General features: G+C 32.7%; 1 protein-coding gene across 1 annotated transcript; it reads left to right on the top strand.

The window, feature by feature from the left end:
• The first annotated feature begins 367 nt into the window (after positions 1–367).
• Positions 368–8,676, top strand: LOC111986642 (cyclic nucleotide-gated ion channel 1). Its single transcript, XM_024018329.1, has 5 exons — positions 368–660; positions 1,463–1,574; positions 6,655–6,850; positions 6,936–7,156; positions 7,984–8,676. The coding sequence occupies exons 1-5, from the start codon at positions 521–523 to the stop codon at positions 8,368–8,370; spliced, it is 1,056 nt and encodes a 351-aa protein (XP_023874097.1). The 5' UTR covers positions 368–520; the 3' UTR covers positions 8,371–8,676.
• Positions 8,677–11,601: the final 2,925 nt, after the last annotated feature.

Here is an 11,601-nt window from a genome sequence, read left to right as displayed (position 1 = left end):
CCCATCTCATAAGGAGTTCTCTAATTTTAAGCTAGTTTAGACGCTTATAAAGCCAACATCCAACTCTCTCCTAGCAATATTATTGTGGGACAAAGCACCAAAAGACCCTTTAAAAGGTTTTCATTGTCTTTTTTGCTAAGTAATTAAAGAAGAAGGATAGGAGTAGATTCACTTTATTGAGAATGATTTATTTCTACGTCTTTTCTTATAATCTGTTAAAGATAATAAGTAGAAGTTTCATTTCTTGCGAGTTCTCTTTTCCTCCTTTTATTGTTGTTGTTGTTGTTTTAACAATTGATATTATTTGGTTACGATATCTATAGAGAATTTACTGATTTTTAATGATTTTTTGTTCTTTTAGGTATTGGGAGCCTTTTGGTATTTTTTCTCTTCTCAACGATTGGCAGCTTGCTGGCACTTGGCGTGTGATCAAAATCGTACTGGATGTGTTCAAAGTTCTTTTAACTGTGACCACAGCTTTGGAAATCTCTCTTATAAAAATCTCTCTTTTATAAGTGATATGTGTCCTATAAATCCACCAAACTCAACGACCTTTGATTTTGGAATATTTGGTGAATCCCTTCAGTCTGGTGACTTAGGATCTGATGATTTTCCACAAAAATTATTTTTTAGTTTCTGGTGGGGCATGCGAAATCTATGGTAAGCACTGTACTCTAAATTATTGCAATGTACTCTTAACTATTTGAGAAATCTAAGGGACAAGCAATGCATGGCAATAGGGACTAATGTTATTTATTAGACTCTTCATTGTCTTGTGCTAAGCAAGGGTGTTCATTGTCCTTTGATTTTTTTAGACTCTTAATTATTTTAGTATCTAATGTTGTTTGCACAAAGTAGGGAGAAATAGAGTTATTAGTTTCCCAGGTGATTTATACCCCTACATACAGACCTTCATACTTGATGTTAAACCATTAGTCTTGGAAGATTATTACTACTACCCTACCTTTCAAGTTAAGGTGCACAATCAGGCCCTCATTGAGCATTTCTATCTTTTCAAAACCCAACTAACCTTGCTTCTGGTCGAGATCTCACCAGATTTGGTCAAAACCCCACTATATATATCGGAGAACGTTGAAGTCTAGTCTAATGGTAGTAATCTGTCAGATCGGTTGGAGTCAAATTTTCATGCAAAGACCTACGACTGAACCTAACATCATCGGATTTTGAAGGAGAAATTGAAAACTCGCATTGATTGAATCGATCAATTTCTCTTATTTGAGTCCAGTCGCGTTTGTAGGGTATGGGTTACTAATGGATAGCCCTACCTAAAACCTATGACCTTGACCTTGTTTCCTTACATTGAAAGCACGAGTATAAATCTTTACATCTTCTCTTAACTTATTCATTTCATGTAAAATTTTCTACATTCTTACTTTTTTGCATTGTAGTATTAAAATTTTTAAATTAGTATCTCATACATTACCGTTGTGCCATTTTGCAGTTCCTTTGGTTCAAATCTCCAAACAAGTGACTATATATGGGAAAACTGCTTTGCGCTTTGTATTTCCATCTTTGGCTTGTTACTATTTATATATTTCTTGGGGAATTTGCAGGTAAGTGCCAATTCTTTCCTTTTCTCTATTTTTTAATTATATATATAAATATATATTTATATAAGTTTTAGTTGTACAATTATGAAGTAGAGAGAGCGGAAAGAGAGGTTTGTAGATAGGAAGAATGACACACCATTAATTTTTGAAGTAATATGCTAATCTTTCTATAAAAAAAGGAAGTAATATGCTAATCTTTCTATAAAAAAGAAGAAGTAAAATGCTAATCATCCTCTTCTAGTATTACATTGATAATATACTATTGTTAATCTCATAATATATTATTATTATTATTATTTTTCATTATTGTTCCTGTTATTAATTAGTATTGATGTTAATTGTTATTTATATTGATATATTGATTAAAAAAAATCGTGATAAAGAATAATTTGTCTTTCGTTTCTCTGAGAAGAAATCTTTGATAAAGACTAATTTGTCTTATTAACTTTACAAATGTAAAATCAAATCCAAATAGGATTGGTAGACCCCAGACACTAAATCATAATAACAACCTTTAGCTATGTTTTAGTGATGGTAGGGCTAGCTAATCCGTAGAGGAAATAAAAGGGACCAACAAATGTTAAACTTGTTAGCCCCAACCCAAAACGATGCATAATCTGACCCAAAATTGAATTGTAATGGTTTTGCATGCACTAAAGTGTGGCCACTTGACACTCTTTAAACCCAAACGACAACCCTAGTCAAAACCAAGCCCAACCCAACTAAAAAATTGGATAATTGATGCTGCCGAAACACATTTCATAACAAGATTTTTCAGCTTCACTATCAGGCAACAATTCTAGGACCACAACTGCACAGCCATTACCACACCCTTTTCCTTGACTTGAACACTTCAACAGCATGACCAGTCGATGTCAAAAAAGTGGAACTCATATCCTCCATGTCATTTTCACCATTTTCTTCCTAATCTGAAAGGAGGATTGTTTGAGTGTGTGGCCTTGGCAACCTACTGAAAAACTCCTCAAACATGCATTAGAGAAAAGCATTTGATTGCCTTAATTCCTTAACCTCGTTTCCTTATAAAACATAACCACAATTTCCTCTTCCACATAGTCTTGACAACATCGGAGAGGTAACTAATAACTTGCTCTGATACACTTGATAGAGGAAGAAAATGGCCAATAAAATATGAAATTTCGTTGATGGTATTCAATAAAGAAATACAAAAGTAGGTAAATAGGATAGACTCAAGAATCACTGGCTTGAGGAGAGAGACTTCCTCGACCTCTCCAAGTTTACTAAGGGACTCACTCACATGCTCATTCAAGGATTGTGACTCACCAACTAGAGGACCACTTAACGCTTTTCAAGGGAAAGCTCAAAAGGCTTGCACCAGAAAATGATTCAATTCATTTTACTGCACTGATTTCCTTACAAGGATTAATATAGCAATATGGGTAAATTTGAAAATATAAATTAAGAGTCTGTGGGTGCACTTATGATATTTGTTAATTAAACATTTTATAAAAGTTTTGATACTATTTTAATGGGAAATATAAAAAGTTATGAAAAATTATATATTTTTTTAGTGAAATAACTATTTTGGTCTTTTCATTTTGGGGTCATAGTCAATTTAGTCTCTATATTTTGGTAATAGTCAATTTGGTCCCTGTTAGTTTCAATTTGAAGTAAATTTGGTATCGACCATCAACTTATTAACATAAAATATGAACGTGGTTAATAGTGTGCCCGATTGGTACAATTAAAACTTGTGTGGCACTAGACTTATCACACACTTTTTGTGCCTACAATAATGCTCTTTTTTGTTTGTTTGTTTTTTTGGTTTAGAGTTATAATGATTAAAAGTGATATATAAATAACCTTTTTTTTTTTTTTTTAAATTATTTAAAGAAAGAGATAAGGTAATGTAGAATAATGTTTAAAAATGAGATAGAGATAGTGTCCTAAGCTTTAGGCTAAATGGAGAAGATAAAGAAAAAAAGCTTAAAACTTAGAAACAATGAATTACTCTTTTAAACAGTTTGTATTTTTTTAATTTAAAATTATTTAAATATAAGATAGGGGTATTTTAAGAGAGTTTAAGAATCTGTGTAAGAGTATTTTAGTACGCAAAATGTTAAAAAACAAATAGGAAATCCTGTTATTAATAATTTAATAGTATAGATAAGATAATGGTATTTTAGAGAGTTTAAGAATTTGTGTGAATGTTATTTTAGTACACAAAATGTTGAAAATCAAACAAGAAATCTTGTTATTAATAGTACTAAACTCATCACATGCGCTTTGCGTGCGCAATAATGTTCTTTTTTATTTAGTTGTTTTATTAGTTTAGTGTTATAATGCTTAAAAGTGATATATAAATAATCACGTGTATTTATTTTTTTTTAAAAGAAGGAGGTAAGGTAACGTAGAATAATGTTTAAAAATGAGATAAAGAACCTTTTCAAAAAAAAAAAAGAAAAAAGAAAAAGAGATAGAGAATCGTAAGAAGTTGAAATCCAATGAAACATTTGAATTTATTGATTGTGATAAGAATTGTAATAAGTAAAAAAATTTGAAATTTGAACAAAAGAAAGATGATATTGATTAGTGTGGATAGATAGAGATTTGTGATAACTGTATAGAATTTGGATAACAAAAATTTTGAAATGTTTATAAAATTAAAAAAAAAAAAAACCATAGAAATTTTGGGATAAGAATGAGTAGTTTCTACGTGTGGTAGTGGGTTTTTGTTGTTGGAAGAAGTAACTTTGTATATATATATATATATATATATTATAAAGACAATTGCAGTATTTGAATTTAAATAGATAACAAATATATAGGAATTAGACATTTGAATACAAATGGGTGCTGAGATTTTTATTTTTTTTATTTTTTTTTGTTTGTATGTGAGATAGTGTTACTGTTTTAACATTTTTTGCTTTTCTATAGGGAAAAAAAAAGTTAAACTAAAGGGTAAGTTATTTTAGAATTTGTATAAAGATATTTTGGTATCAAAAATTGAAAACGAAATAGAAAAATCATCTTATTAATAGTATAAATAAACATAAAATATTATTAGAAAACATTAATTAGCATTAAAAATGCCATGTTAGGATCTAAATAAAAAACAAATTAACAAAAATTAATTATGAAAAATTCAAAATTAAAAAAGGCAAAACACCAGCACCAAAAATTAAAATAATTAATCCATGAAAAATACAAATAGCTAAGAAATTTAGAGTAGAGATTTGGATGACATTTTTACTTTTGAGGAACTGATACACGAACACAGCTCCTTGACCCATACCCACCACGTGATGCCATGGATCTATTAAGTATTAAGTACAACCATTCCCATTGAACTTGGTTTGATGGGTTTGTGTTTTTGGTATATTGAAATGAAAAGGAAGAAAGAGGAACACAACGTCCTATAATTCTTCTCCAGGTGTTCTTTGTGTTTGGGTTTAACAATTTAGCGATGACTGATGAGTTCTTGTCATCCTGGATTGCTGGCAGTAGCTCTCCTTCCCGGGCTCGCCAATCATCACCAATCACTCTCCTTCCTCACTGTACACCACCACGAGCCACAATCAAGGTGGTCTCTTTGCTCTCTCCCTCTATCTCTGCTTTTCTTGGACTCACCCACTCAGACTCTCCTTCTTTGATCTGTGATATGTCTTAGTTGTGGTTGAAATTTTATTTTAGGTTTGGTGGTGATGGATATGGTAATGGTGGATCTAGGTTGGTGGTGGTAATTCGAGTTTGGAGGTGGTAGATCTGGGTTAAAGATGCTGAAGGAAAAACCTAATGAATGTGACACTGTTTAGTTACCAAGAAATTGCAAGAAAGTAAAAAAATAAAATTGAGAAAATAAAAATGAAGATCTGTTTGTTTACAAAGAAATAGCATGAAAGTGAAAAATAAAATTGAGAATATAAAAATAAAATCAGTTTGGCTACCGAGAAATGGTAAGAAAATTAAAAGAAAAAAAAAAGAGAAAAGGATAAAATTGGTTTAAAAAAATATTTTTTAAAATGTTGATGGGCTAATTTTGCCATCTAAGTGGTGATATAGACGCTAAAATTTACACATATCAGCATTAAATTAAACATGCCAGCAATGTACACCATTAGTCGCGTAGGCATTTTTATTAGTAAGTTAACGATAGGACCAAATTAACTATGACCCTAATATGTAAGGACCAAAAATAGTATTTTTGCTATGTTTTTTTCTCTTTTCTATAAAAAATTTTTAAAAAAATACTCCCCCTGTCCCAATTTATTTGTCCTGTTTGAAAAGTCAAACTTTTTAAGGGAACATCATTTATTGTCTTGTTTGTCTGATAAAAATTTATAAGTTTACAAAACTACTCTTAAATAAATTTATCAGCTTTTTTATAAAATAGTTATTCTTAATGAGGCAACTAAACATGTGTCCCAATTATATAGATTTTAAAAAGAAAAATATTTGTTAGTTTTCTTTTCCAATAGTTTTGAAAATAAAGTAGAGGTATAATAAGAACATTAGTAAATTAATGATTTTTATTTTTAGAAATAGGATAATATTTTGGGACATCTCAAAATGGAATAGAGGACAAACAAATTGGGACAGAGAAGTACTTCCTAAATGAATGCTCTTATAGCGTCCATTAACTTTTCCTATAAATTAATAATACAATAAGTAAATTAGATGAACCGGCTTGGAACTCTTTACTTCAAACTTCACCATCTTAGAACTTCATAACATTTATTGTTTGTGGTCTTCCAATACCTTGAAACTTCATAACATTTAGTATTTTAAAATTCATCAAAGATTTCATTAAAATACCTTTTTTTTCCCAAATTCAATTACATTTTATTATGCCATGTGCATGACCACCATCAAACCCCTCCTTCCTTTTTTACATTAGATTTTTTTATAAGTGATGTTCTTGAGCTATTCTTCTCAATTTTAGGGTAATATATATATATATATATATATATTTATGATTATCTAGTGAATTTGTGTAGTGTATGGAAGAATGAGATGTTGTATACTTATAAGTAGGCTTTTTTATGCCTGAATATATATTGTAAGATATTGTGAATTGAACTTACTATTTATAGAAGTGGGACAGATTTACATGCAGCGAAGAGCTACAAAATCAATTAGAAAACGTGATGAGAAGAAGGGACACAAGGTGGGGGGAAATTATGAAGAAGAGAAGAAAGCACTCGAGGAGATGAAGCAAGCACTTGAGGAGATGAAGAAAGCACTCGAGGAGATGATCAGAAAACATGAAGAAGAGAATAAAGCACTTGAGGAGATGAAAGGTCTGTTTGTTTTAGGGGTTTGAAATTGAGTTTTTAAAAGTCTAGCTAGCTTTTAAAATTCTAAAAAATAAATTGTACTAAACAGTTGTGAAATCAAGTAAACGAAGGAAAAGACAAGAAGCAAACATTGAATTGTGGCTTTCCAAGGAAAAGGTCCCTACAACAATGAAAAACTGTATAATTGAGTTCATACATAACAGATTTGACGAAGACGAAGATGTTAATGTGGAGAACCTGATCCCTGATCTTCCTTTGAAACTTCAAATTGATGTCAAGCGCCACATTTGCTTAAATCTGCTAAAGAATGTGAGTTTCTTCACCTCTGCATAACTTTTTTAAATAACTATTTGTCCTATGCATAATGACTGAGAATGGTACAATAACTTTCATCCAAAAGAAAAGATGATACATAATATCTATATTATTTCATATATTGTATAATACACTTTGATCAAGTCATCCAAAAAGGGTTGAAACACAAATTTCTTGCTCTATCGCTATATATATATATATATATATAAAAGTTGGATTTAAGTTGACTAGTTAAGGATGCTCTATAAATTTACCATTTTGATATCTGGTCTTTACCAAAGATACATGTCGTTATCACTGTGTCATGATACCCTTAAAATTAGAATAAAAAGTTAGCCTTAAATTCTCATTAAATCCTTTTTTAACCTATTCTTTTAATGTAATCTAGATATAAATTTTGAAAGTTCTTTTATAATTAGTTAATAAAATTGTTAATTTTGTACTAGATAAAAATGTATAATATTAAAGAGTAGTACTTAGTCGAGTTTGTTTGGAAATCATGACTTCACGATTTCAGATGTTTTTTGTGTGCATTAATGTATGTGCATCAGGTTTTTGGTTGATATTAAAGTTTGTTGCAAATTAAAAGTTGTAATAGGTTGTAACCATGCAATCATATTAAAATATAACTCTAAATTTATATAACTATAAAAAAAATATTTGAAATCTCTTTTTGTCCTTTTTCTTTTGTAGTTAAAAAGAAAAAAAAAATTATTGAATTTTATGGTAATTTCAACTTAACCATCTCTCGCTCCCTTTATTTATTTATTTTTTGTTAGGAAACAGATTTGTAGTTCAACTAATTTGTTTTTCTTTCTCAGCTCAATATCATAAAAAAGAATTACTTGACTAGGCATCAGCAACTTTTGCTTAACATCTGCGACTCGCTCAAGCCAGTGTTTTACAACGAGCAAAGCTACATTGTTAAGGAGGGAGACCCAATTGATGCGGTATTCTTGATTACGTGCGGCATTGCATGGGCCTATCCAAGCAGGAATAATGGTGAAGGAAAGCATGCTGAGCGTCTTGAGAAAGGTCACTTCTTTGGAGAAGAACTTCTTGAATTGCTTTGGAATCCTTCCTCTGTCGAAGTGTATAACCTATCCAAACTCCCCGTTTCCTCCAAAACCCTCAAAACCCACACAAAAGTGGAAGCCTTTGCTCTAATGGCCAACGACTTGAAGGATATTGACTATTCCATGTTTTAAAACGATTATACCAAGAGCAATCACAAGTTGAGGCAGCTTTCACTCAAGGAATCTCGCTCCAAGATCAGAATCCAGAAGAGCTTGATGTTGTTGAATCCAAGGAAGCTTCTATTTTTCAACGAGTCCGGTGTTGCAATCAACCAAAGTGTTGATGCTTCAAGAAAACTTTTGAATCCAGTAGTACTTGACATTGTTGTTGCAAAGCAATGAATTGTTTTGATGTCTTTGCTGTATTAAGATTTATTTTTCTAGGGATGGACAAGGGGAACATGTGAAATAAAAATGGTAAAACTTATGTTTCTTTAATTAATTCATGCATTAACTGTTCATATTGCTAGTGTAATATAATTAAAGGTTAAATATGATAGGCCAAGATTGTATTGACCCATTTGGTAAATTTATCAATTAATTAGCCAAGTTAATTAATTAGATTCAATTACATGCAATAAGCGTGGTAGCACAAACAAATCACCAACTAAGTTAAATATAGTGGAAAATAAATTTGACACAGGTGATTTGTTTATGAATGGGAAAAACCATCGAGGCAAAACTCCACTGGGTGAATTTAAGGTCACCACTCTCGAGAATTCACTATTATCAAAATAAGCAGTTATAAGTAAAATGAATCCTAGTACCTAATACCAACCTACAGTTGAACCGTTACCCTAATACACAATTGGACCTGCAATGTAGTGATAATCTCTCCTTTCAATGCATGGCTCCCAATATGTGACTAACCAATCGATGCACGGATCCAAGTACATGTCTAACACACCAACTTGAGAAAAATGTTGGCTGCAAAGTTCTTCAGTTCATTCAGACGATGAAGATCAAGAAGTTCCTTCGTTACAAAACCCTTGGTGCAAAGATGCAGTAACTTCTTCAAGAGAAAGATGAATTAGGGCAAATTGTCTTCGGTCACAATTTAAGTGAATAATCACTTTGTATCAAGTTGCATTACCTTAGATGGCCCTTAAAATAATCCTTATATATGTATAGGGTTGTGAGAAAAGAAACTCTACACAAATAGCTTGGATATGCGTGAAAAACAGATCTGGAAATATGAATTTCGTAATTCTCGATAGATCTAGTTTCTGTTGAGAACTGTCGAGAATAAACATTAAACCTCGATAGATTTATCTGTCGAGTTTTAATGAATAACATTTTTTTACTTGATTCTTGGACAGATTTGCATGATTTCAATACTAGACTTGAACTTTTGTTCCTTGAAGCATTAAACACATCTTAGATCTACCCGATTACAAGTAAAGTGCGTTTTGTCAAAGGATTAGTCAATTTACAATAACATATGTTCTAACAAGTTCCACATATGTCTTAACAAGTTCCACAAATGTCCTAACAATCTCCCCCTTTGACAATCCGTGACAAAACCACAACAACCAAATGAAGTATAAGAGAAGTCATAAATAACTAAACTCATAACCACTTGTTGAGTACAATAAAATCTAGTCCTAACACAAATTCTTGAAAATTTTTGCAAGAAGAGAGTTCATGGCATGATAGATTTTGATCACATGTCTTTCTGAAACATTTTAAACAAAACTCATCAATACATCTTAGTGTGAAATAGAAATAAAAGATTGCATACATAAGAAACATGTGTATAAAGAGAGAAAAGAAATAACACATGGAGAGATAAGTGAAAATGATAACAACATCATCATATATATGAAATAAATAAGTACAATGTTTGCTATCACAGAAAGGTCACAAGACCAGTGTACAAAAGGATAATGTATCTAGAAAGAAAAGAAAAGTACATAAATCCTCACTACATTCCTCAAAAGTATAAACACTTCCCCTAACAAAAAGTCCTATGCTAACTCTCCCTTTAAGTACATGACTACTCTCAAACCTAAAACTACTTTCTCTTTTTGTTACAAATGACAAAAGGCAAGTCACTGACAAGCAATCATATCCTTATCACCAAAAGAGCTAGCATCCTCATCCTCATCATCATCATCATCACCAGAACCATTATCAGCAACCTCGTCCTTAGAAGCCTCTAGAGAAGGAAAGGGAGATGGAGACGCGATGAAGCCATCCATGCGAGCCTGTCATCGTGTGATATAACTAACACGGGTGTTCACCTGATACAACTCAGTGGTGAGTTAATCAAGGCGATCATCCGTGCACTCAAGTTGCGCTATGATGGCCTCAAGCGTCACACCACCTACAGGAGAAGAAGAAGGCACGGAGGTGGATGGAGCGGAAGGGCCGTCTCGGTACGTGGCTGCTTTGGTCAAAGCTGGGCCTCGCTCCATCGAACAGACGCTACACTAATGGTACCCATGACGGTGAAATGAGTAGACTCAGGATAAGAAACAAAGGAAAGGCGAATGATTCTCGTGATAGCAGAAGGAAAGATAAGTTTATCACGGGCCGTTGTATCCTTATAGACATTTATAAGGGAGAGAATGAAATGAAAGGGAAAGTCAATAGGAAGGTCCTCAATGAGGGAAAGCAAAAAGCTAGCACGAGGCTCGGTAATGGAGTTATATTTAGATAAGGGATGGAGAACAAATGTCACCACCAAATTAAGGAACCTAGGACCTTTTGCAAAGCTCGAGTATGAGGTGTTTTGATGATTACCCCATGAAGAAGGTGTCTCATAAAAGAGAGACAGAAGTTTATCTTTGGACACAATCCTCAGACGTGGACAGGAGGAGTAATGAGGATGCGATACCCTCTAAACATGTAGTACCTCAGAAATAAGCTCCGGAGTGACTAGGATACGTGTACCTCAAACCTGTGTAACAAACCAAGGTATAGAGGTATTGAAACCATGCATATTGGAGTAGAACTCCTGTATGATCATGGTGGGACAACTTAGGGGTATCTCACATAGAGTTTCCCATCCCCGACTGTGAATGATAATGGGTAGAGTAGTATCGAAAAAGTCCGATAGAATCACGCGGCGTTCTGAATGAATGCCATGTTTGGAGAAGTTCTCTGAGAATTCTTGACGGGCCTTCTCATCATAGAACCGAACGTGAAAATGAGTGGGGTCAGAAGAAGATGTCTTGGAACGAAGAGGGTTCCAAGATGGAGTGGTCTTGTGCTTGGGTGCCATGTGTAGTTTATCCGCGAGAGAGAGAGAGAGAGAGAGAGAGAGAGAGAGAGAGAGAGAGAGAAAAGCACCATCACAAAGAGTACTAGAAGATAACAAAGAAAGGTACAGATGCATGAAATGTGCATGTGACGTGCAAA

This window comes from Quercus suber, unplaced genomic scaffold, assembly GCF_002906115.3.
Source record: "Quercus suber isolate HL8 unplaced genomic scaffold, Cork oak 2.0 scaffold_517, whole genome shotgun sequence".
In the NCBI taxonomy this organism is placed as follows: Eukaryota; Viridiplantae; Streptophyta; class Magnoliopsida; order Fagales; family Fagaceae; genus Quercus; species Quercus suber.
Note: the sequence above shows the minus strand (reverse complement) of the source record. Positions and strands in the feature narration are given on the sequence as shown.

Bases quoted from the DNA above. Each gene is read 5' to 3' on its own strand.
- LOC111986642 (XM_024018329.1), top strand. From the start codon at position 521: ATGTGTCCTATAAATCCACCAAACTCAACGACCTTTGATTTTGGAATA. The intron at 661-1,462 runs GTAAGCACTGTA...GCCATTTTGCAG, and splicing joins TGGGGCATGCGAAATCTATG to TTCCTTTGGTTCAAATCTCC. The intron at 7,157-7,983 runs GTGAGTTTCTTC...TTTCTTTCTCAG, and splicing joins GCTTAAATCTGCTAAAGAAT to CTCAATATCATAAAAAAGAA.